Source organism: Schistocerca serialis, chromosome 7 (genome assembly GCF_023864345.2).
Source record: "Schistocerca serialis cubense isolate TAMUIC-IGC-003099 chromosome 7, iqSchSeri2.2, whole genome shotgun sequence".
NCBI lineage: Eukaryota > Metazoa > Arthropoda > Insecta > Orthoptera > Acrididae > Schistocerca > Schistocerca serialis.
This window is the reverse complement of record NC_064644.1, coordinates 356,401,557-356,428,709: the sequence shown is the minus strand read 5'-3', so window position 1 is coordinate 356,428,709 and position 27,153 is coordinate 356,401,557. Positions and strand designations below refer to the sequence as shown.

Genomic DNA, 27,153 nt, shown 5'->3' with positions numbered 1-27,153 from the left:
GTTGTAGCATCGCGTTTTAGTACCTGAATAGTGTAAATTCGCGTAGTCGTTTGTCTACTGTTTTGTTTTGAACGGCCAGTGTCGGTTGGTCGCAGTCAGTGTGCTCCCTGCCGCCGTTGGATAAGCAGCTGAGCAGCAAGTCGTATACTCCTAGCTCACTCATTTGTTACATAGTTTAATTCTTAATTTCTTTGCGTGTTTTTGGTTCTTGCATTGTTTAATTCATAAATTTCGGGCGTATTATAGTATTTGAGAGTGTAGCATCCTGTTTTAGTACCTGAATAGTGTAATTTCGCTTAGTCTCCTTCCGCCGCCGAGCAGTGTCAGCAGTGCGCAAGTAGCAGCATTACTGCATTTACTAGGCAATCTTGTATTTTAATAACCGTTTAAATTTTGTCGATTTGTTTGCGCTCTCTGTAGATTAGTTCAGACGTTCTTAGCAAAACAGTTTTTAGCATGGATAGGGACTGCAACTGCTGTGTTCGGATGCAGGCTGAGTTGGCATCCCTTCGCTCCCAGCTTCAGGCAGTGTTGGCTTCGGTCACACAGCTTGAGGCTGTTGCCAATGGGCATCACTGTGGGGGTCGGGATGGGGGTTTGTCGGGGACGGCCAGCTCGTCCCACGCATCCCCTGATCGGACTACGACTGTGGTTGCCCGGGATACTGCCCGCATTGAGGCTGATCCCTCACCTGTGGTAGAGTGGGAGGTCGTTTCAAGGTGTGGCAGGGGGCGAAAGACATTCCGGAGGGCTGAACGGAAAGCCTCTCCAGTTTGTCTGACGAACCGGTTTCAGGCTCTGTCTCAGGCTGATACTGATCTTCGGCCTGACATGGCTGCTTGTCCTGTTCCAGAGGTTGCCCCTCAGTCTGCAAGATCCGGGCAGTCGCAGAGGGTGGGCTTACTGGTAGTTGGGAGCTCCAACGTCAGGCGCGTAATGGGGCCCCTTAGGGAAATGGCAGCAAGAGAGGGGAAGAAAACCAATGTGCACTCCGTGTGCATACCGGGGGGAGTCATTCCAGATGTGGAAAGGGTCCTTCCGGATGCCATGAAGGGTACAGGGTGCACCCATCTGCAGGTGGTCGCTCATGTCGGCACCAATGATGTGTGTCGCTATGGATCGGAGGAAATCCTCTCTGGCTTCCGGCGGCTATCTGATTTGGTGAAGACTGCCAGTCTCGCTAGCGGGATGAAAGCAGAGCTCACCATCTGCAGCATCGTCGACAGGACTGACTGCGGACCTTTGGTACAGAGCCGAGTGGAGGGTCTGAATCAGAGGCTGAGACGGTTCTGCGACCGTGTGGGCTGCAGATTCCTCGACTTGCGCCATAGGGTGGTGGGGTTTCGGGTTCCGCTGGATAGGTCAGGAGTCCACTACACGCAACAAGCGGCTACACGGGTAGCAGGGGTTGTGTGGCGTGGGCTGGGCGGTTTTTTAGGTTAGATGGCCTTGGGCAAGTACAGAAAGGGCAACAGCCTCAACGGGTGCGGGGCAAAGTCAGGACATGCGGGGACCAAGCAGCAATCGGTATTGTAATTGTCAACTGTAGAAGCTGCGTTGGTAAAGTACCGGAACTTCAAGCGCTGATAGAAAGCACCGAAGCTGAAATCGTTATAGGTACGGAAAGCTGGCTTAAGCCAGAGATAAATTCTGCCGAAATTTTTACAAAGGTACAGACGGTGTTTAGAAAGGATAGATTGCATGCAACCGGTGGTGGAGTGTTCATCGCTGTTAGTAGTAGTTTATCCTGTAGTGAAGTAGAAGTGGATAGTTCCTGTGAATTATTATGGGTGGAGGTTACACTAAACAACCGAACTAGGTTAATAATTGGCTCCGACCTCCCGACTCAGCAGCATTAGTGGCAGAACAACTGAGAGAAAATTTGGAATACATTTCACATAAATTTTCTCAGCATGTTATAGTCTTAGGTGGAGATTTCAATTTACCAGATATAGACTGGGACACTCAGATGTTTAGGACGGGTGGTAGGGACAGAGCATCGAGTGACATTATACTGAGTGCACTATCCGAAAATTACCTCGAGCAATTAAACAGAGAACCGACTCGTGGAGATAACATATTGGACCTACTGATAACAAACAGACCCGAACTTTTCGACTCTGTATGTACAGAACAGGGAATCAGTGATCATAAGGCCGTTGCAGCATCCCTGAATATGGAAGTTAATAGGAATATAAAAAAAGGGAGGAAGGTTTATCTGTTTAGCAAGAGTAATAGAAGGCAGATTTCAGACTACCTAACAGATCAAAACGAAAATTTCTGTTCCGACACTGACAATGTTGAGTGTTTATGGAAAAAGTTCAAGGCAATCGTAAAATGCGTTTTAGACAGGTACGTGCCGAGTAAAACTGTGAGGGACGGGAAAAACCCACCGTGGTACAACAACAAAGTTAGGAAACTACTGCGAAAGCAAAGAGAGCTCCACTCCAAGTTTAAACGCAGCCAAAACCTCTCAGACAAACAGAAGCTAAACGATGTCAAAGTTAGCGTAAGGAGAGCTATGCGTGAAGCGTTCATTGAATTCGAAAGTAAAATTCTATGTACCGACTTGACAGAAAATCCTAGGAAGTTCTGGTCTTACGTTAAATCAGTAAGTGGCTCGAAACAGCATATCCAGACACTACGGGATGATGATGGCATTGAAACAGAGGATGACACGCGTAAAGCTGAAATACTAAACACCTTTTTCCAAAGCTGTTTCACAGAGGAAGACCGCACTGCAGTTCCTTCTCTAAATCCTCGCACAAACGAAAAAATGGCTGACATCGAAATAAGTGTCCAAGGAATAGAAAAGCAACTGGAATCACTCAATAGAGGAAAGTCCACTGGACCTGACGGGATACCAATTCGATTCTACACAGAGTACGCGAAAGAACTTGCCCCCCTTCTAACAGCCGTGTACCGCAAGTCTCTAGAGGAACGGAGGGTTCCAAATGATTGGAAAAGAGCGCAGATAGTCCCAGTCTTCAAGAAGGGTCGTCGAGCAGATGCGCATAACTATAGACCTATATCTCTTACGTCGATCTCTTGTAGAATTTTAGAACATGTTTTTTGCTCGCGTATCATGTCATTTCTGGAAACCCAGAATCTACTATGTAGGAATCAACATGGATTCCGGAAACAGCGATCGTGTGAGACCCAACTCGCCTTATTTGTTCATGAGACCCAGAAAATATTAGATACAGGCTCCCAGGTAGATGCTATTTTTCTTGACTTCCGGAAGGCGTTCGATACAGTTCCGCACTGTCGCCTGATAAACAAAGTAAGAGCCTACGGAATATCAGACCAGCTGTGTGGCTGGATTGAAGAGTTTTTAGCAAACAGAACACAGCATGTTGTTATCAATGGAGAGACGTCTACAGACGTTAGAGTAACCTCTGGCGTGCCACAGGGGAGTGTTATGGGACCATTGCTTTTCACAATATATATAAATGACTTAGTAGATAGTGTCGGAAGTTCCATGCGGCTTTTCGCGGATGATGCTGTAGTATACAGAGAAGTTGCTGCATTAGAAAATTGTAGCGAAATACAGGAAGATCTGCAGCGGATAGGCACTTGGTGCAGGGAGTGGCAACTGACCCTTAACATAGACAAATGTAATGTATTGCGAATACATAGAAAGAAGGATCCCTTATTGTATGATTATATGATAGCGGAACAAACACTGGTAGCAATTACTTCTGTAAAATATCTGGGAGTATGCGTACGGAACGATTTGAAGTGGAATGATCATATAAAACTAATTGTTGGTAAGGCGGGTACCAGGTTGAGATTCATTGGGAGAGTGCTTAGAAAATGTAGTCCATCAACAAAGGAGGTGGCTTACAAAGCACTCGTTCGGCCTATACTTGAGTATTGCTCATCAGTGTGGGATCCGTACCAGGTCGGGTTGACGGAGGAGATAGAGAAGATCCAAAGAAGAGCGGCGCGTTTCGTCACTGGGTTGTTTGGTAACCGTGATAGCGTTACGGAGATGTTTAAGAAACTCAAGTGGCAGACTCTGCAAGAGAGGCGCTCTGCATCGCGGTGTAGCTTGCTCGCCAGGTTTCGAGAGGGTGCGTTTCTGGATGAGGTATCGAATATATTGCTTCCCCCTACTTATACTTCCCGAGGAGATCACGAATGTAAAATTAGAGAGATTAGAGCGCGCACGGAGGCTTTCAGACAGTCGTTCTTCCCGCGAACCATACGCGACTGGAACAGAAAAGGGAGGTAATGACAGTGGCACGTAAAGTGCCCTCCGCCACACACCGTTGGGTGGCTTGCGGAGTATCGATGTAGATGTAGATGTAGATGTAGAAACTTTCCAGCACCTGATTAACGTGTGCCTGGGAGAGTGGAAGCTGTCATCAAGGTTAAGGGTGGGCGAGCACCATACTGAATTCCAGCATTACCGAAGGAGGGCGCCACGAATTTGTAAGCCATTTTCAGCCAGGTGTACGGATATTTTTGATCACACAATGTACCCTGTGTCTCTGCGATTCCCGAGGATCCATAATCGCATGGGAGCAGTTGGTGTCAATGTCACACTTCGCTTACTGGAAATGTGATGCTGGATACGTACATGTCATTTTGACGTCATTTCCGAGTAAGAGGAGCGGTGAATCCTTTCGCCCTCGACGTTACAATGCTATTGGGCCATGTGACAAAGGTCAGATAATAAATAGTTCTAATCAGAGTACAGTATGTGGTTTTTTCAATATTTCTGGGGGTGACATTAATACGGAAGGGCTGACATAAGTAAGTGTGCGTGTGTGTTTCTCATTAACATAACTTGTGTTACTGATTAACCAATGGAACAATTATTGCCATTCCGCAGGTACCAGTCTCCATCTTCCTCAGTACTTGTACACGCTCTTCACCTTCCTCAGTCCCATACATCTTGACTAATCTATTCGTAACTTCATTATTTATGTTATTCACCTTTACAAACCATCTTCTTTCTTTCTCTCTTTTCGCTGTAATCTCTCTTACGGCGAATCTTTAAATGAGAAAATGTCTTCTCAATACATACTCACCACCAAAAGTATTTTTCTTGTTCTCATGATTTCTCTTATTCCTGTCTCCTTTCCTGCCATTTTAAAGTGTTTACTGACTCAGTATATCAGTCCATTTCATTTTTAGCATTTTTCGCCAGAACCTTATTTCTTGCATTTTAACCGCCCATGTTTAACTGCCATATAACATTAACTCCAGATAAAACTCTTTCCAAATGTCTTTCTTAGTTCTACTGAAATATTGTTTGTAATCAAAATACCATACCTGTTTTCCAGAGATATTTTACCCATACACATTCAACTTATTTCAACACAGTTTGCATTTTCCGTCACCAAACTTGCTAAGTACTTCAACTATTTAATTTTCTGTATGGACTGCGCTTGCAATTATTATTTGGCGGAACCATCGTGTTTTCTTCATTTTGATGTTGCTTACTTTTATCCTAATTCCATACCATTTTCCCACTTTTGAAAGTAGTGCTGTTACACGACGCGGAACAACAGAAGTACCTTTAAGCAAACAACTAGATATGAAACTTGCTTTCTATAACTATTAGATAATAAATACATATTTTAATATACGTACGACAGCAAATAATCGAACAGCTTGAAACGGTCACTGAAAGAAATATTGCAGCCAACAACTACAAGCACGAGAAATAGTTTACTCTGAGTAGACATATATCAATCTACAACGTGAGGAGTAATGATGAAGGCAATAAATCGGAAATAAGCTTGTATATTAAAATAAAATATCGAGCAGCATACTGCCTGCCAATTCTCTGCATAATGTGCTGCAGGTCTCGCAATAAAGAATTATTCTTTGTACTTCCGTCCTTATTCCAATATTCGTTTTCCTGCCTCTTCTTGTGTGTCCTACCGTTCTTCTGGAAACCCTATTCCTACGTCTGGAGTTTCTTTCTTTGCCTTTGCTTAGAATCTATACCATAATTCATAGAATTGAGAAGGAGCAGACTTGATTTAAGCAGGTGGTGTAAACTGTTACTCCCTTCATGCGGCACGCACTCCAACTTCCTCACAAACACATTTAGTAGCAAGAGAGATAAAGACAAAAGCGTTGTAATCTAATTACCGTGCCCATATCTCAAATATGATTTACTACTTACGCAAAGCCATCAGTCCACTCGAGGTTATCAAGGAGACTCCAAGCCGTGTAGCCAATCACGTTGTTGCCATCAGTGTTGATTGCTTTAAGCATTTCTGCTAAGTAGCTCTGAAAAACCATGCACAATTAAATATTTCAAAATTTACTCATTGTCACAACATTATTATCTCAAATTAAAAAAGACAAGTGGTAAAAATGCTACTAATACAGCCTATGAATTTGTCATTAGGAACTGATTTACCTTGCAATAACAGTACGAAGATGCAACGCCGAATTTCTTTCACTGAAGAACATTATACAGTAAAATATTACCGACCTGTGAAGGCGATGCAGTGTAAAACGCAATGGACTGTTTTTTCGGCAGAAGCGTAGCCAAAGATTCTCTTGGCTGTGCTCGCAGGGGTTTCAGATAATTTTCTCATGTTTGTGCGTACCACTTCAGTCTCAAGATGAGCTACCAATCTCTTTCAAATTGCCAACGTGACCTACACGCTTCAACAATTTAATGGAGTTATTCCACGCTCTGCGGGGTAGACAACTCGTAGGGGGTCGATGCACTCAATGCCTTGCACCATTTTAAAAGAGGCCACACTACGCGCTGCCAGTCTGCTTTTGTCCAGTTTCTGTGTTATTTGGCCCTCTGAAGTAGGCAGCTTTATGCGCTGCTGTGAACAATGGTTATTTGCTAGGCACTCGAGTTCGTATCTGCACCAAATGTAAGTTTCCTTCGCAATGATCCCTAGAAAAATGGTTGACATTGACCTGAATTAACTGACAGCAGCATTTCCCGTGAGGGTTTGAAGTAGTCACTGAGAAAGCGTGAAGCTCGTCTCCTTTGGCTTTCTCTTAGCATCTTTTAACGGCCAACTTATTGCAATCAATTCTTGGAATGAAGCACTTTGTAGACGGATTGATTGTTCTGCGTTTTTAAGTTTTGAAATCACGACCTCCAGGAATATATGGCACTGTATGACAATATCGTTTATTTTTGAGAGATACATATTGTGCCTGGAGATGGTATAGTGGAATGTCAAAACTGGCAGTCAAAATAAAATAAAATCACATCTCAAGTACCACGGATGTTGGCGAACCATCCTTGATAATTACTTGACCAGCCGATGTCCCATGTCCATGATGGGTGATCAGAGACTCGGACCAGTTCCGTCCCGTCAGTAGCGCTCAGCAGCGATCAGCGTGCTGTTTTAAGAAGTCACTAACATTTTGCTGCAATTTTTTGCGGATTGTGTTTATGGAACTCCACCTTTTTGTACGCCCGATGTGCGTAGTCAGCACTCACTCAAAACAAATGACAGTAATCGTATTGACAGTTAACAGACAACTCCGTAACAGTGGGCAATCTAAAGGTCATACAATGAAACTTTCAGCAATTGGTTAGATGAGACAGCACACAAAGTATTCACTCGACAACTCCAAGGATTTAATTGGGAGGATAGGAAACAGAATTTTCTGGTTGAAATCGCTTTATGTGGAATAAAACGAGCTAATGAGCCGCTGCGATTGAAAGTCTCGATGGTCACCCTGACTGCTGGATGGTCATTCCTCAAATGTATCTCTTCCGTTGACCGTTTCCTCAAAACTATAATTTACGAACGCATTTGGAAGTGAAGATGAAACATTTAACAAATGGTGCACAGCAAACATAAAGCACGTTCAGACCACACACACACACACACACACACACACAGACACAAGCACACCAGCACCACCATGCACTTAGATATTGCTATAGTTACTCGAAGAAACCTCTATCTCAGAATGAACAAAACACTACTTTAATGCCTAGTACCTTCATAGGCACGCCTCATGACAGTAGCCAAACACAAATAGTTTGATTCTTACGTCCGTTAGCAAAGTACTTAACACAGTTAGTATTAAAATCGTATTTGAAAAAAAAAAAATCCTATGAAAGTATCATTTTGAACTGTCATTAACGTGATAATTATTTGTAGCAGTTCCATTGTACTTGTCTTCAAGTGTACAGTAATCGGAGCCTCATCTCTGATTATACAAACGTAACGACAGCTATATACTCACCGTGTAGTAGTCCGTACGATTTTTGTCATCCAGTTCGCCCCAGTCCGAGTAGCCGTTCTCTGTCACGATTATGGGGTATTCCGGGTACTCAGCAGCAATCCAGTTCAGAAGTTTACGGAATCCCCATGGGATTACCTGTTGGATGTACAGAAAGATTTATATCGCTTATGTTCGAAAAATCAAAAATGTCACGCTATTCAATGAAAGGCAGCCAGGTGTACCTAGTGTTGACAGGGTTATTAAGGGCTGTACTAAAGGGACTTGTGAACGGGATCATTCATCCAATAACGCAGCCTGTCAGTAAAGAGTAAATGCAACAAGACACGTGATTTGCTGAATTTCACTAGGATTTGTAAAAAATAAATTCCGGAATGAGATGTTCTACCCTATCTGCAAACGTATTCCTAAAATGCGGAGAATTGCCAAAACGCTTCTTGACTTCACAGCGGCGTCTTCCATACAATATCCCAACGATAAGCAACGACGTAGTAACTAGAAACAAACGGCAAGAAAGTACCGTAGTTCTCATTTCCACTCGTATATCACTACCCACTCAAAGTAGAGTGCTTCATAATGTTCCCACCGTTATAGCTTGAAGGACAGAGAGAATATATACGCTGTCCAGTCACATTAACGGGACTACCCATCAAAGGCGTCAATAACCACCCTTTGCAGCCCAAGACAAGCAGGAAGAGAGTTAACGAAGTTCTGGGAGTTATCGGCAGGGATGTCGAACCATGCCGACTTCAGAGCCTTGACTAGCTCCTCTGTTTCTCAGTTGAGGATACATAGCATGAACAGCCCAATCGAGATGGTCCCACAGATTCTCGATTGGGTTTAAACCTTGGGAGTTTTGTGACCAGGAGGATATGGTAAACCTACCCTGGTACTCTTAGAACCAGGCACATACACTAAAAGTTGTGTGAGATATTCATTGTCCAGCTACTACACTCCTGGAAATGGAAAAAAGAACACATTGACACCGGTGTGTCAGACCCACCATACTTGCTCCGGACACTGCGAGAGGGCTGTACAAGCAATGATCACACGCACGGCACAGCGGACACACCAGGAACCGCGGTGTTGGCCGTCGAATGGCGCTAGCTGCGCAGCATTTGTGCACCGCCGCCGTCAGTGTCAGCCAGTTTGCCGTGGCATACGGAGCTCCATCGCAGTCTTTAACACTGGTAGCATGCCGCGACAGCGTGGACGTGAACCGTATGTGCAGTTGACGGACTTTGAGCGAGGGCGTATAGTGGGCATGCGGGAGGCCGGGTGGACGTACCGCCGAATTGCTCAACACGTGGGGCGTGAGGTCCCCACAGTACATCGATGTTGTCGCCAGTGGTCGGCGGAAGGTGCACGTGCCCGTCGACCTGGGACCGGACCGCAGCGACGCACGGATGCACGCCAAGACCGTAGGATCCTACGCAGTGCCGTAGGGGACCGCACCGCCACTTCCCAGCAAATTAGGGACACTGTTGCTCCTGGGGTATCGGCGAGGACCATTCGCAACCGTCTCCATGAAGCTGGGCTACGGTCCCGCACACCGTTAGGCTGTCTTCCGCTCACGCCCCAACATCGTGCAGCCCGCCTCCAGTGGTGTCGCGACAGGCGTGAATGGAGGGACGAATGGAGACGTGTCGTCTTCAGCGATGAGAGTCGCTTCTGCCTTGGTGCCAATGATGGTCGTATGCGTGTTTGGCGCCGTGCAGGTGAGTGCCACAATCAGGACTGCATACGACCGAGGCACACAGGGCCAACACCCGGCATCATGGTGTGGGGAGCGATCTCCTACACTGGCCGTACACCACTGGTGATCGTCGAGGGGACACTGAATAGTGCACGGTACATCCAAACCGTCATCGAACCCATCGTTCTACCATTCCTAGACCGGCAAGGGAACTTGCTGTTCCAACAGGACAATGCACGTCCGCATGTATCCCGTGCCACCCAACGTGCTCTAGAAGGTGTAAGTCAACTACCTTGGCCAGCAAGATCTCCGGATCTGTCCCCCATTGAGCATGTTTGGGACTGGATGAAGCGTCGTCTCACGCGGTCTGCACGTCCAGCACGAACGCTGGTCCAACTGAGGCGCCAGGTGGAAATGGCATGGCAAGCCGTTCCACAGGACTACATCCAGCATCTCTACGATCGTCTCCATGGGAGAATAGCAGCCTGCATTGCTGCGAAAGGTTGATATACACTGTACTAGTGCCGACATTGTGCATGCTCTGTTGCCTGTGTCTATGTGCCTGTGGTTCTGTCAGTGTGATCATGTGATGTATCTGACCCCAGGAATGTGTCAATAAAGTTTCCCCTTCCTGGGACAATGAATTCACGGTGTTCTTATTTCAATTTCCAGGAGTGTAGATGCCATCGTACCGAGGAAGAACAAACTGAATGTACTTGTTGACATGGTCCCCAAGGATAGATGCATATGAAACTTCCTGGCAGATTAAAACTGTGTGCCGGACCGAGACTCTAACTCGGGACCTTTGCCATTCGCGGGTAAGTGCTCTACCAACTGAGCTACCCAAGCACGACTCACGCCCCGTCCTCACAGCTTTACTTCTGCCAGTACCTCGTCTCCTACCTTCCAAACTTTATAGAAGCTCTCCTGCGAACCTTGCAGAACTATCACTCCTGGAAGAAAGGATATTGCGGAGATAGCCACAGCCTGGGGGATGTTTCCAGAATGAGATTTTGGAAGGTAGGAGACGAGGTACTGGTAGGAGTAAAGCTGTGAGGACGGGCCGTGAGTCGTGCTTGGGTAGCTTCGCAGGCACGGTAGCTCAGCGTGTTCGGCCAGAGGGTTAGCTGCCCTCTGTAATAAAAAACTGAGTTAATCGATCAACAACGAACTTCAATTGACGTCTTACGACGTCCGCCCCGAGCAGATGCAACGAACAAAAGCGAAGAAAATGAGATTAAAAAAAAAAAAAAAAAAAAAAAAAAAAGAGTGGGTAGAGCACTTGCCCGCGAAAGGCAAAGGTCCCGAGTTCGAGTCTCGGTCCGGCACACAGTTTTAATCTGCCAGGAAGTTTTATATCAGAGCACATTCCGCTGCAGAGTGAAAATCTCATTCTGGATAGATGCATACTTTTTCTGATTCATTGTGCCTTACAGAATAACTAAATCATACAGGGAATTCCACGACAAAAATCCGCAGACCATAACGCTCCTTCCGCCGACCTGGATCGTTCTGACAATTGCTGCAGGATGTCTGCTTTCTGTCTGATGCAACGTAAAACGTGATTCATATGGAAACCCTACCTGTTGCCACTCAGTGGGACTTCCAATGGTGGTACTGATGTGCAAATTCCAGCCTTTGTCGCCGATGAACAGTAGACAGCATGGGTGCACGAACCAAGCGCCTGCTGCGGAGGCCCAACGCAGCAACTTCTGCTGAACGGTCGTTGAGGATACACTCTTGGTAGCCTCCTGGTTCATCTGGGCGGTCCGTTCCTCAACAGTTGCACGCCTGTTCGCCAGTCTGATTTTCGCAGCCGTCGTTCACCACTTTCGTCTATGGCCCGATGACCCGTGCTGTACTACAGCTGTGTCGGCGCCAGTTTCGGATGTGTCATTTTGGCACGCACCGCACCGCACGGTATACTTTAAGCATGGCAGCACGCGAACACTACACAAACTTAGTCGCTTCGGAATGCTTCCACACTTGGCCCGTAAGTCAATTGTCATGCCCTTTTGGACGTCAGATAGATCGCTCCGTTTCCACATTACGACAACTACTGAACAGTTTTCCATTTTGCGGCGTCCCCCCCCCCCCCCCCCCCCCCGCACCCATCCCGACATGCTTTATACACACTCCATTGCCAGTGCTGTCACATGCCGACTGTGAGTGGTTATTTCATGCTGACCTCGTACATGGACGGTGATCATATTAATGTGGCTGGACAGTGTATAAATCAGGGCCGGCCAAACGCTGCACAGTGTGCAGACGTGCGGATGTGCTGCACATGCGCGCACGTGTGCGACATCTGTTATTAGACATGTGTCCTAAATGAACGGCGGCGGCTCCACTTCCCTGTGGTACAAGCAAGAGCGCAACATATCCAGTCTCGTTTACCCCTGGTGACCGTAATCGTAACAGAGAAGTACTAAGAAATGGCAAGTACTGTGAAAAAGCAATGGACGGGAGATCTATGTTCTCAGTCGCTTAAAAATGACTGGGAACTGTAATTCTTTTTTATAGCAATTGGTGAAAACTCACAGTGTTTGCCGTGCCGCCTAATAGTAGGCGTCCAGAGTAAGTTTTCAATTGAAAGACATTACAATACGTATCACAAAGAGGAGTGTAGTGGCTCTAGTAATGGCTCTGAGCACTATGGGACTCAACTGCTGTGGTCATAAGTCCCCTAGAACTTAGAACTACTTAAACCTAACTAACCTAAGGACATCACACACATCCATGCCCGAGGCAGGATTCGAACCTGCGACCGTAGTGGTCGTGCGGTTCCAGACTGTAGCGCCTATAACCGCTCGGCCACTTCGGCCGGCAGGAGTGTAGTGTACTCAACAGTGAAGAACGGCAAGCAAAATTAAATGTCCTTCAGAAAATTGATGAGACACATCAACTCGATTTTACTGTACTTCAAAGTAGCTGATACTTCTTGAACTCTTAGTTTCTTTTGTTACATTTATGTCTGTTTTACTGTACGCTGTACAATGTAGTGTTTTCAATTTTCCAGAATGGCAACCACACTAAATCTTCACTGCGAGCAAGTTTTAAAATCGCATTAAGAATTGCACAATCTGGGAAACCCTTTTCCGAAGGGGAGTTTGTGAAAGCGTGTCTTATTGATGCTGCAGAACTTGTGTGTCCCACGAACGTTAGCAGGTTTCAAGAAACAAACAGTGACAAGACGTATCAGTGCTATGGCCGGCGATCTGCACAGGCAGCTAATAAAAAAGGCTAAATACTTTGTTGCTTTCTCTGTTGCGCTCGATGAAGCAACAGGTCTTACAGTCACAGCCCAGGTTGTGATATACATAGGAGGTGTCGATAACGCACTTTGTGTAACAGAGGAGCGACATCTGTGCGTAGAAACATGCACTACATGAACGCTGACGGCTGCGGCGTGCACGCTGTGACCCGGAAGTTGCACATGTGCAAGAGCACCGCACGAGTGCAGAATTTCTGGCCGGCCCTGGTATAAATGATAGTGTATACTAGAGTAGCATAAACACTGGTCAGAAAACCACCAGCTGATAGCTGTCAGTAAAGTTATATTACATAAATCAACGAAAATATAACATGAAAGCTGATCAGGTCGTTTTTGCATTATATGTGGCTGTCTGTACCATTCAACCCAGTCTCTCATTAAATGTTATTACCATCACTGCAGGTGTGGAACTATGGATTGTGTCCAAATAGCTGGAGGTGGTGGTTTTAGGATTGTTCAGTAGACTGTCCAAGAGATGGCTGCCGGCAGAGAGGGAGCCGGATGGACGTGGTATACTGAAGATTCTCATTGTAGAAACTGCGCGACTGAAGCTAGGCAAGTGGTGTGTCACGTGCAGTACACAATTCTGGTCTGAATGTCTGAAATCGCTACGTCCACCGCCATATGGTAACGTACTGCAGGAACGATAGGAGCAGCGACTTGTGAACTATGATGTCTAGGAGCGTTAGAAACTTTGATGTCAGGTTTAGTAGCAGATAGTGTCATTTGTGGTGATTCATCATGTGCTCTAATCTTTCTGTACATACGTTTAACAGAAGGTACAATCAGAAAATGTGATACCGTGATGTTCTATCATCGTATTCCTTTTTCTTGTCAGTGTTTCTTCGAGTTCTTCTTCTCGTTTATTTTTCGGTAAAAATTCTCGTAACTAATCGCAGGAAAGGCAGGTGTCAGACAAAGCTTCATTGGAAGAATCCTCAGGAAATTTTATCCCAACAAAGGAGGTAGCTTACATAGCTTTGGTTTGACCAATACTTGCCCTCCAGTCAGACAACCGTACTAGATAGGACTGACAGAGAAAACTGAGAGAATCCGTAGAAGAGCAGTGCGTTTCGTGACAGGTGCGTTTAGTAAGCACGAAAGCGTAACAGAGATGATCAACCAATACTAGTGGCAGACGCTGCGAAAGGGGCGTTCTCCATGACAGTGTGGGCTACTTTCAAACTTTTGAGAGCATAAGTTTCTAGACGAGTCGACAAACATACATTACTTCCACCTAGGGTATATCTCACGGAAGGGTCGTAAAGACAAAATTAGAGAGATTCGAGCCCACACGAACGCTTACTGGCAATTGTTCTTCCCGCGAACTATTCGCGACTGCAACAGGATAGGGTGGACGCGGCAGTTGTACACAGAGTACCCTCCGCCACACACCACAAGGCAGATGTAGTTCCTTATCAATCAATTTAACTTTCAACATACTTCTATACCTCCACTACTCAATTGCTTCCATTCTCTTCTAGCTCTCTTCTTTGCTTAGTCCGTAACGCGAAAATTTTGCTTCAAATGTAGCAGAATTTCTTCCCTTTATCTACTTCGTGATTCCAGACTCTACGTTCAGAGCTCATTCCTTCTACGCCTCATTACTTTCGGCTTAATTTCGTTCGCTCTCAATCCATACCGTGCGCTCAGTAGACTTTTCATTCCAGTCAACAGATCTTGCGCTTCGTGCTCAGTTTCGCTGAAGATAGCAATGCCATCAGTAAATCTTATCATTCATATCCTTTCACTATGAAATTTAATCCCACTCTTGAATCTTCCTTTTATTTACGTCATAAAGTGTCCTGAGAGCAGAGATTTCTTCACTTGACAGAGATACGCTTCCATCCATGAGATAGGCGACCAGTCAGAACTGGCATGCAATGAATTGTGAAAAGTTTTTGTCGCAGATTAATTTAGTGACAGTTTATACATCATCATCAGACAAAGCTGTAAAAACAAATAAATACAATATAAATCAGGAATTTCTAGGAAAATATAAACATTGTATTCAGCAGTTTCCAACAATACTTGCAATGAAGAACAAAACAAGTCACACAGAAGTGGGAACATAAGGTGCTGAAATATAACTCCCTTCTGACCGTATGTCGACAACGTAGGTGTGAAGAAAACAGTTCCGTCTACACAAGGTATACAGCCATGCAGTTCACTACCAAAGAGAGTAACTACCAGGAAAATATACAAAGAATGCAGGGCGAGACATGTAAAACTGTTTTTGGAAATATATACAGAACTACAAACGGGATTAAAAAGGTTTGTATTGGAAGTTGTTCGGCTCACAGTGTAATAAATCAATGTATGGTCAGAGATCTAATCATTCTGAGGTTCTGTTTAACTCATATCGTTGTACTGAATGTATCTGTCATTAAATTTCGCTTTTCATCTGTAAGTAATATAGTCTTCTTGGGAATCACCGTATAGCCGTCTTCTTAATACTCTTGTCTCACGTCTTGCAGAACGTAAGAGCTCAAATTTCTTGCTCGCTTTAATACTGTCATTAATATTATAGTAATCGACCTGAGCTGTGTCTTTATTGATTAGTAAGTGCATCTCCATCCTTGCTAATAATGTGTAAATGTCTTTTTCATCTTTCAGTTTCTTATAAGATGTACTAGTCTCTAAGACGTACTAGTCTTTTTTGACAAGTATCTTAATGTTTTGCTTCTTGATGTCCTCTACGGAACACTATGAATAAATCTACTTCCGATATAGCTAATACAGCGAAATGGTCATTGTTCCACGGTAAAACTGAAACGCATGACAGCTAAGCAACCGGTAAGCAAATTCTAAATCAAAAGTAGAATTTAATGTGGCAGTCTGTCTAATAACCAGAACACGTATGTGTGTGTTTCTTCCTGTTGAAATTTCTGGTAGAAGAGCTCTCGTTAATACAGGCACCACCTTAAGAACAAGAAATGGTACAGTCCGGAATGTGTAGCGAAGTCTGGAAGAGAGTGCCTGCAAACTGGCCTTCAGCAATGTTGAACATGGCTCTCGAATATTGAAATTATTCGGTGGAGTTATTTTCAGTTAAGCGAAACTCAGTTGAAACAGCTCGTGTGACAGGTTAATGCAGCTAATTAATAAAATCCGTCTCAATGGCAGTTCCTGATGCCTAACGTACATCCAGTAGGAAACGAAAGAGCGAGGCATCCCTAAAGGGTTAAGGATACAAGGTACTTATAAATCTTTATTAAATTATATAGTCTTTCCTGTTTACATTGATGTATACATTATAGGGTTTCGAATGAAAAATGACATATACAGGGTGAGTCACCTAACATTACCGCTGGATATATTTCGTAAAACACATCAAATACTGACGAACCGATTCCACAGACCGAACGTGAGGAGAGGGGCTAGTGTAATTGTCTAATACAAACCATACAAAAATGCACGGAAGTATGTTTTTTAACACATACCTACGTTTTTTTAAATGGAACTTCGTTAGTTTTGTTAGCACATCTGAACATATAAACAAATACGTAATCAGTGCCGTTTGTTGCATTGTAAAATGTTAATTACATCCGGAGATATTATAACCTAAAGTTGACGCTTGAGTACCACTCCTCCGCTGTTCGATCGTGTGTATCGGAGAGCACCGAATTACGTAGGGATCCAAAGGGAACGGCGATGGACCTTAGGTACAGAAGAGACTGGAACAGCACATTACGTCCACATGCTAACACCTTTTTATTGGTCTTTTTCACTGACTCACATGTACATTACCATGAGGGGTGAGGTACACGTACACACGTGGTTTCCGTTTTCAATTACGGAGTGGAAGAGAGTGTGTCCCAACATGTCAGGCCAATAGATGTTCAATGTGGTGGCCATCATTTGCTGCACACAATTGCAATCTCTGGCGTAATGAATGTCGTACACGCCGCAGTACATCTGGTGAACTGTTGCCGCAGGCTGCCACAATACGTTGTTTCATATCCTCTGGGGTTGTAGGGACATCACGGTACACATTCTCCTTTAACGTACCCCACAGAAAGAAGTCCAGAGGTGTAAGATCAGGAGAACGGGCTGGCCAATTTATGCGTCCTCCACGTCCTATGAAACGCCCGTCGAACAAACTTGTCAAGGGTCAGCCTAGTGTTAATTGCAGAATGTGCAGGTGCACCATCATGCTGATACCACATGCGTCGACGCGTTTCCAGTGGGACATTTTCGAGCAACGTTGGCAGATTATTTTGTAGAAACGCGATGTATGTTGCAGTGCTCTCCGATACACACGATCGAACAGCGGAGGAGTGGTACTCAAGCGCCAACTTTAGATTACAATATCTCCGGATGTAATTAACATTTTACAATGCAACAAACGGCACTGATTACGTATTTGTTTATATGTTCAGATGTGCTAACAAAACTAACGGGGTGCCATTTAAAAAAAACGTAGGTTTGTGTTAAAAAACATACTTCCGTGCATTTTTGTATGGTTTGTATTAAACAATTACACTAGCCCCTCTCCTCACGTTAGGTCTGTGGAATCGGTTCGTCAGTATTTGATGTGGTTTACAAAATATATCCAGCGGTAACGTTAGGTGACTCACCCTTAAAGTTACGGTCATGTATGCCGACACGCCCCCTTTATTTCTGTTACAGAAACCAGTATTATTTCGAAAAGAACTGTGAACCTTCTGTTTCCAGCGATTATACGTATTATTCATTGCATATGTTGGTAACAGTGCAGGTTTCTAGTGTCTGTAAATGATTATATTTGCTAGTATTACTTTTGTTTTGCTGAAGCGGTTTCTTCACGTGTTACTGAACGTTTGTTGCCCAAGTGCTACATATATTTGTGGAAGCACATATCCTTTAGTATGCAATAAATACGACCTATGCCACGCATCAAGACATTTAATAAAAGGAAATTCCGTGGTAACCAGTTCACAAACAAAGCAAGCCACACTATTGAAAGTAACCTATGTTTCAGTTCTTCAGGGAAGAAACTCCCACATGGCGCGCCTCCTGGTGGTTGAAATTTTTGTGTTAATAATTATGGATTCATTATTGTTGATGTGGGCATCTTATCTTCTTTGATAAAGGAAGTGGCGAAATGTAAATAATGTGATGCTGTAGGCTGTCTGGAAATAACTCAACAACAAAGTAGCAGGAAGGGTTTAGCGTCAAAATTAGTTGTTCTGTGTAGATCCTGCAATAAGTCTGCCTAGAAAAGTACTTCAAACATTGTGCATAATTCATATGATGTGAATTTGAAGTTAGTGTATGCAATGCGTGCAACAGGGAAAGGAGAAAAGCCTGCTCAAACGTTTTGTGGTTTGATGGACCTTCCTCCTCCTCCCAGTAAGCTCAGCAAATACATAAAAATACTTTTCGTTTCCTTGGCGGTTGTGTCGAAAGCATCTATGAAGCGTGCAGGGACGTTGCTGTTGCACTTGATGGGACATGGCAACGCTGAGGACGTTGTTCCTTGAATGGCGTTGTAAGTGCTATTTCTCTGGAGAATGGAAAAATTTATGATTTTGAGTGCGTATCTAAGTACTGCCACACCTGCCATGGTAACACTGACGGACATATTGAACATCGGTGTCCTAAGAATTATTGTTGATGGTTACAGTGGAGGTATGGAGTGTGATGGAGCTCTAAAAATCTTTCAAAGGTCGGTGTTCGTTTATAATGTTAGATATACGAAGTACCTAGGCGATGGGGACTCTAAAGCTCTCAATAAAATTAATGAGTTCAATATTTATGGTGATAACTTGGTAACAAAACTGGAGTGTTGTGGACACGTGCAAAAGAGAATGGGTGCTAGATTGAGGAAGATACGAAAATAAATGAAAGGAAAGTTGCTGTCTGATGAAAATCTCTGTCTGGCCGAGGCAGATTGACAGAAACTGAAATAGACCTTCTTCACGGTTATTATGGACTGGCCATTAGACGAACTGCACCTCTGAATGATGTTACAGCAATGAGGAAACCTGTATGGGCCACCTACTTTCATAAGTTTTCCACAGATGACCACTGTGTTCACGGACTTTGCCCTAAAGATGCAGGTTTTTTTGTGTGGTTACCAAAAAGCAATAGAAAGTGGTCAAATATACCATCATAAGCTTCCTCTTCCAGAGCCTGTTATGAATGAAATAAAACCAATTTTTAGAGACCTGAGTGACCCTGTTTTGCTTCACTCAGTATACAAATGAAAGTTTCCACCATTGCATATGGCAAAGATTACCCAAGAATGTTTTTGTAAGATTAAATACGTTAAAAGTTGTTGTACTAGATGCAGTGATATGTTTCGGTGATGGAGTGATAGGAAGGTTGGAAGTCCTGAGAAATTTAAGCATAAAATGTGGCTCTAATATGGAAGACCAATTGCTTTCGTGTGACAGACAAACGCTGCATGTAGCTGAAAGATTCGCTCTTCAAGTTACCAAAAAGCAAGAACTGCTAAAAGGAACGCCAATAGGAAGCTTGAAGTTGAAGAAATACTGCGTAGTCTTCATCTACGCTTCAGGAATGTTCTGAGGCACAGTTTAATTGGACTCATATCTTCAAAAATGGTTCAAATGGCTCTGAGCACTGTGGGACTCAACTGCTGAGGTCATTAGTCCCCTAGAACTTAGAACTACTTAAACCTAACTAACCTAAGGACATCACAAACATCCATGCCCGAGGCAGGATTCGAACCTGCGACCGTAGCGGCCTTGCGGTTCCAGACTGCAGCGCCTTTAACCGCACGGCCACTTCGGCCGGCCTCATATCTTCATTCGCAATTTCCTGCAAGTTGTATTTTTCAGAACTCAGGTAAAAATATTTCGTAAAGTTAATAAAGCATTTCTGTATTTATTTTTTTGTAACTTCCAATAGTCGATACTTACGTAGTACATCTAAGCTTTATTCCAGAATCAACTAAATTATAGAAAAAATAAGATTTTTATTAGGACAAAAATTATAAAAATTTAATTGTAAGATGTGATATTTTTATCCTTGTAATATACATAATACGAGGAATTAAATAGGTCTAGTACCTCAGCCATCATGTCATGCACACCTGGTAAAAATTTGGTCTCTTTCAAATGTATAACATTGGATTAAATGGTACGTCAATTTGAGAAAGCATTTTGGAAAAAAAAATTCCATCTATTTCTTTGTAGTTTCTTTTAATAGCACTAATCAGGTTCAACAATATTCAAAATACTTCTAATTTGTTTATGAGGTATGCTGCATTACCTGATATCAACAAAAAATCTGTAAAACATATACATTATAAACAGTGCCCCAAAGAAACAGGTGTTGATTTTTACATAATATTGAGCCGGAAAAGTGCCCTGAATCCTCAATAAATTATCCATTCATCGAGAAACATGTCATTTCCTGTAAATAACCCCCCTCCTCCCCTACGTGTTCGTGAACAAATTAAGATATATATTGAAGAAGGAACATATCTGCATAAATTTTAGAACTTCGTAAATGGTTTGAACTATATAACAACTATAATAAAGTCCCCCCCCCCACCTCATTAACCATGGACCTTGCCGTTGGTGGGGAGGCTTGCATGCCTCAGCGATACAGATAGCCGTACCGTGGGTGCAACCACAACGAAGGGGTATCTGTTGAGAGGCCAGACAAACGTTTTGTTCCTGAAGAGGGGCAGCAGCCTTTTCAGTAGTTGCAGGGGCAACAGTCTGGATGATTGACTGATCTGGCCTTGTAACACTAACCAAAACGGCCTTGCTGTGCAGGTACTGCGAACGGCTGAAAGCAAGGGGAAACTACAGCGATAATTTTTCCCGAGGGCATGAGGCTTTACTGTATGGTTAAATGATGATGGCGCCCTCCTGGGTAAAATATTCTGGAGGTAAAATAGTCCCCCATTCGGATCTCCAAGGGGGGACTACTCAAGAGGACGTCGTTATCAGGAGAAAGAAAACGCGTTCTACAGATCGGAGCGTGGAATGTCAGATTCCTTAACCAGGAAGGTAGGTTAGAAAATTTAAAAAGGGAAATGGATAAGTTAAAGTTAGATATAGTGAGGATTAGTGAAGTACGGTGGCAGGAGGAACAAGACCCTTGGTCAGGTGAATACAGGGTTACAAATACAAAATCTAATAGGAGTAATACAGGTGCAGGTTTAATAATGAATAAAAAACAGGAATGGGGGTAAGCTACTCCACACAGCATAGTGAACACATTATTGTGGCCAAGATAGACACGAAGCCCACGCCTACTACAGTAGTACAAGTTTATATGCCAACTATCTCTGCAGATGACGAAGAAATTGATGGTATGTATGATGAGATAAAAGAAATTATTCAGATAGTGAAGGGAGACGAAAATTTAATAGTCATAGGTGACTTGAAACGATAGTAGGAAAATGGAGAGAAGGAAACATAGTAAGTGAATATCGATTGGGGGTAAGAAATGAAAGAGGAAGCAGCCTAGAATTTTGCACAGAGTATAATATGATCATAGCTAACACTTGGTTCAAGAATCATGAAAGAAGGATATATACATGGAAGACGCTTGGATATACTAGAAGGTATCAGATAGATTATATAATGGTAAAACAGAGATTTAGGAACCAGGTGTTAAATTGTGAGATATTGCCAGGGGTAGGTGTTTGCTCTGACCACAATCTATTGGTTATGAACTGTAGAGTAAAACTGAAGAAACTGCAAAAAGGTGGGAATTTAAGGAGATGGGATCTGGATAAACAGAGTTTCAGGGAGATCATAAGGGAACGATTGAAAGGAATGGGGGAAAGTAATACAGTAGAAGAAGAACGGGTAGCTTTGAGGGATGAAGTAGTAAAGGCAGCAGAGGATCAAGTAGGTAAAAAGACGAGGGCTAGTAGAAATCCTTGGCTAACAGAAGAAATATTGAATTTAATTGATGAAAGAAAGAATATAAAAATGCCGTAAATGAAGCAGGCAAAAAGGGATACAAACGTCTCAAAAATGAGATCGACAGGAAGTGCAAAATGGCTAAGCAGTGATGGTTAGTGGACAAATGTAACGATGTAGAGGTTTATCTCAGTAGGGGTTAGATAGATACTGCATAGAGGAAAATTAAAGAAACCTTTGGGGAAAAGAGAACCACTTGGATGAATATCAAGAGCTCAGATGGAAACCCTGTTCTAAGCAAAGAAGAGACACCAGAATGGTGAAAGAAGTATATAGAGTGTCTATACAAGGGCGATGTACTTGACGGCAACATTATGGGAATGGAAGAGGATGTAGATGAAATGGGAGATATGATACTGCGTGAAGAGTTTGACAGAGCCCTAAAAGACCTGAGTCAAAACAAGGCCCTGGGAGTAGACAACATTCCATTAGAACTACCGACAGTCTTTGGAGAGCCAGTCCTGACAACCATCTGGTGACCAAGATGTATGAGACAAGCGAAATACCCTCAGACTCCAAGAAGAATACAATAGTTCCAATCCCAAAGAAAAGAGGTGCTGATAGATGCGAAAATTACCGAACTTTCAGTTTAATAAGTCACGGCTGCAAAATACTAACGCGAATTCCTTACAGACGAATGGAAAAACTGGTAGAAGCCGACCTCGAGGAAGATCTGTTGGATTCCGTAGTAATAGCGGAACACGTGAGGCAATACTGACCCTACGACTTATCTTAAAAGATAAATTAAGGAAAGGAAAACCTACGTTTCTAGCATTTGTAGACTTAGATAAAGCTTTTGACAATGTTGACTGGAATACTCTCTTTCAAATTCTGAAGGTGGCAGGGGTAAAATACAGGGAGCGAAAGGCTATTTGCAATTTGTACAGAAACCAGGTGGCAGTTATAATAGTCGAGGGACATGACAGGGAAGCAGTGGTTGGGAAGAGAGTGAGACAGGGTTGTAGCCTCTCCGCGATGTATTTCAATCTGTTTATTGAGCAAGCAGTAAAGAAAACAAAAGAAATATTCGGAGTAGGTATTAAAATCCATGGAGAAGAAATAAAAACTTTGAGGTTCGCCGATGACATTGTAATTCTGTCAGAGACAGAAAAGGACTTGGAAGAGCAGTTGAACGGAATGGACAGTGTCTTGGAAGGAGGGTATAAGATGAACATCAACAAAAGCAAAACGATGATTATGGAATGCAGTCGAATTAAGTGGGGTGATGCTGAGCGAATTAGATTAGGAAATGAGACACTTAAAGCAGTAGAGGAGCTTTGCTATTTGGGGAGCAAAATAACTGATGATGGCCGAAAGGATATAAAATGTAGACTGGCAATGGCAAGGAAAGCGTTCCTGAAGACGAGAAATTTGTTAATATCGAGTATAGATTTAAGCGTCAGGAAGTCGTTTCTGAAAGTATTTGTATAGAGTGTAGCCATGTATGGGAGTGAAACATGGACGATAAATAGTTTGGACAAGAAGAGAATAGAAGCTTTTGAAATGTGGTGCCACAGAAGAATGCTGAAGATTAGATGGGTATATCACATAACTAATTAGGAGGTATTGAATAGAATTGGGGAGAAGAGGAGCATGTGGCACAACTTGACTAGAAGAAGGGATCGGTTGGTAGGGCATGTTCTGAGACATCGAGGGATCACCAATTTAGTATTGGAGGGCAGCGTGGAGGGTAAAAATCGTAGAGGGAGACCAAGAGATGAATACACTAAGCAGATTCAGAAAGATGTAGGTTGCAGTAGGTACTGGGAGATGAAGAAGCTTGCACAGGATAGAGTAGCATGGAGAACTGCATCAAACCAGTCTCAGGACTGAAGACCACAACAACAACAACAACTTTTGTTGCGTCGGATTGAGTTGAAATTTCATAGAATGGTTTTGAACGGTTCCTAGTAGTACCACAATGTACACCAGCGCAAAAATTCAAGTCGCATTGCACTCCAAACGGTTCCGATTACGTCCAGTGGAGTTGTTGGCCTCAGAGAGGGGCTGAAGCGTTCGTGTGGAGTTTGCAGTGTTAAAGATTGTCAAGAACGGCGTCCTGGTGCTCACTGCACTGCGATCTGTCGTTTTAGACCGTGAAATGTATCGAAATCAGTGCCTCAAGGGAAGGTGTGGTTCCATTGATGCCATTTATGCAACCACCCGCGGCCTTTTCGGGTCGATTCTGAGTGGAAATGTGTCTGGAATGTTTCTGCTTGGCCACCCATAAGAAAAACGCTTGATTTCAACGCTTGGACTTGCTGTTCTAACCCGCATCGTGGAGGCGTGGAAAAAAGGGGGGGGGGGTGATACGTGGGAAGAGGGAGTGCGACGACTTCCCATCGTCTGACACATCCATGGTGGCATTGGGCAGAGTTGTGGCGTAATTTGATGCCATTGCGACATCCTTAGCCCACCTTACACCTCACAATATCTTCTGAGCTCTGGGGTTTTTGGCAGATGTTGAAACCTTGCTGTTCGAAGCGTCGGCGAGCCAGACAGTAACGTCGCAGGGCGCCTCGCTTTAGCGCCATTACCTGGCAGCTTGTATGCACCTTTGAGTTCAATATGATACTTGGACGACGCAATGGAAAACAATTAGGTGGTTTCGAAAAACTGATTCTTCAATTGTCCTGCGCAGAGTAGATGCGAAATGTATCACATCTTGCACTGTTCTTATGAAAAGGTGGTAGGTATCTGTTATGCGACGAGAGGTACTGAGAGCAATGGTGGCTAAGAAATCGATGAGGAAGATAGCGCGAAAGAATCACATCGCAACCAAACAGCTGAGAATAATAACAGTTGACGTCATCAAACAAGTCGCTGATACACAATCGACTCGCATTCCGCGACAGTTCGCTTCAAATCTTCTTAACATCATGCAGGATTAGTGACTGCTGTCGTCCCTAAACTGATGAAGTGAAAGCCAGGATGGCTCGTTTCAAATAAAAGTGTCTGGCTGGCTTCTTCTTGCTAGTCCATTTCTGATCACCTTCCCGTGGATGGAACGCTAAACCCTACATTTCATGCTTTTCGTCCTGAAATAAAAGAAAGAACTGCATACGTGTCAAACTAAGAAACAAGTAAACTCAATTTTCGGATCAGCAAAGCTAACAGTACTGGAATTCCTTTGTTTCAACGTTACTGCAATGTCGCTACCCACTTCTTTTGGTCAAGAGTAGAGCCTTATGTCACAGTTATGTACTGCGTGTCGTCCAGTTGACCAAACACGATCCTCTCGTAACCTGAAGAGATTAAAAGCTTACTCCCATTCTAAGAAAGAAAGCCAAATGTAGTCCCCCGATCTAGCTGGAAGAACATGGGAAGTTGTCTCACCTGCAGCCAGCTACTCGCCGCTTGAGGATAAGAGTCAAAGCTGTAGCTGATGACGCCAGCGTCGTGTTCCTTAGATGGAATGGTTCCAGTCTCACCTGACGTCGACAGTACCGAAGAATAATGATTGACGCCGAAGAAATCCGACGTCCCTGCAACACGGTCATAGAGTCTTCACAATATGCTGGTTCTCCAAAGTACAAGAAGAATCGTTGAAGGGCTTTACGAATACCCCTTGTAACATCTACGCGAGAGAGCCCCATATTAATCTGCAGCATATTATGGAAATTATCAGCATCATCCTTCTGTGCTGGCAAGCTGGCACTAGATTTTAGCTGTTAACATGAATCGCTTACGAAAAGTGGGTAAGGGTCACTCACAGTGTGAAGACTAAAGCATGTAACATTGCACTATTTTGTTAAAAATATGTTGGCCCTTAAAAACTCATAGTAACCAGTTTTCCGCCATGTCGAGCTCGAAAGACAAACTCTTGATGAATTTACATATAATTCCATTACTACGGAGGCATAAATACTATAAGACTATTGGATTAGAAAGAAAAGAAGCAGGATACTTATGTACTAAGCAGTGCTAGGAACAACGCCACAAATAATTTGCCAACATCTTGAAGTTATTTACTATTTCAATTAAGATTATTTGTGATGTATCTTAAGTTTATCGTTATGTGTTGTGTTTACGCTTCAAATCAAAATACGTTTCAGTCTGTATCAAATGAAGAAAGTTTCGGCAGACACCGTTTCGAACAAATGGCTTTATCATCAATACATTGTCAAATGGACATTGTCAAGGTGAAGGTAATGACCTATTCAATGACAGTTATTAGTCACGAAAAGAAAATATAATGGGGGCGCACACTTTCCATGACACCTGGCTAGCATCTTCTGGTGAGATGAATTTTAATTTATACAGATAAACGTTCTTCTTTGAGTGTTCAGGGTCTTCCAGTCATTACAGTCCGAAAATGAATAACAAACTACAATGGGTTATTAGACTGTCTTAAGAAACGTAAAACCATAAACCAAAGGTTCACTTACTAGATTGTACCCATCAAAGATTGGGTTGGGCTGTGGGCGGGAGGGCCTAGATGATGCGTCTAATGAAAAGGTCAGGAGACAATCCTCTCATGTAGAAGAAGAAACACGATTTTCGGCATGGCGACTCATTTTCTAAGACACTTCGCATTACAATCAGCAGAGGAAACAGGAACAGAACTTACGCAGATACCGCATGGAACTCTTTCCTACACACTTTCTGGTAATAAGTATCTGTGTATCCCTACGTGATGCAGAAATGATAAGTAGATGTCACTGGAGGCGGACTCGCCATTATTAAAGAGGCAGGGAGTACAGCGTATTCAGTACGCAAATAGTAAGAGCAGGATGGGTCAGTCAGCAGAGCTTGGTGACGTGGACTAGTCATTGTATGTCATCTCCGTAACAAATCCATCACGGACATTTCTTCCCTTGTAAAGCTGCCCAAGTCGACTGTTGTATCGGAAGTAATCCACATTTGATAAATAAACCAATTCCAGCTGTATATGAACCTTTATTTATGGGAACATGACCTGCTTAGTGTTATCTAATTACATCCTCAGTTGAACGTACGTTGCTAAAACATTACGTCAACAAGGTGGGATGAAGAGGGACTCAACGTCCTCTAAATTAACTGCTGTCACCCACAATAAGCAGAGCGACACGAATAAAACTCGACAATCAAAAATTTGAGACGCGGTTGGAGGT

General features: G+C 43.5%; 1 protein-coding gene across 1 annotated transcript in view; it reads right to left on the bottom strand.

The window, feature by feature from the left end:
• Positions 1–27,153, bottom strand: part of LOC126413083 (myrosinase 1-like) — a 112,599-nt gene that overhangs the window by 8,220 nt on the left and 77,226 nt on the right. Inside the window, exons 8-10 of the mRNA XM_050082980.1 lie at positions 25,397–25,545; positions 8,200–8,334; positions 6,146–6,252 (exon numbers count right to left, since the gene is read on the bottom strand). Of these exons, the coding sequence (XP_049938937.1) occupies positions 6,146–6,252; positions 8,200–8,334; positions 25,397–25,545 (391 nt within the window). The remainder of the gene's footprint in view (positions 1–6,145; positions 6,253–8,199; positions 8,335–25,396; positions 25,546–27,153) is intronic.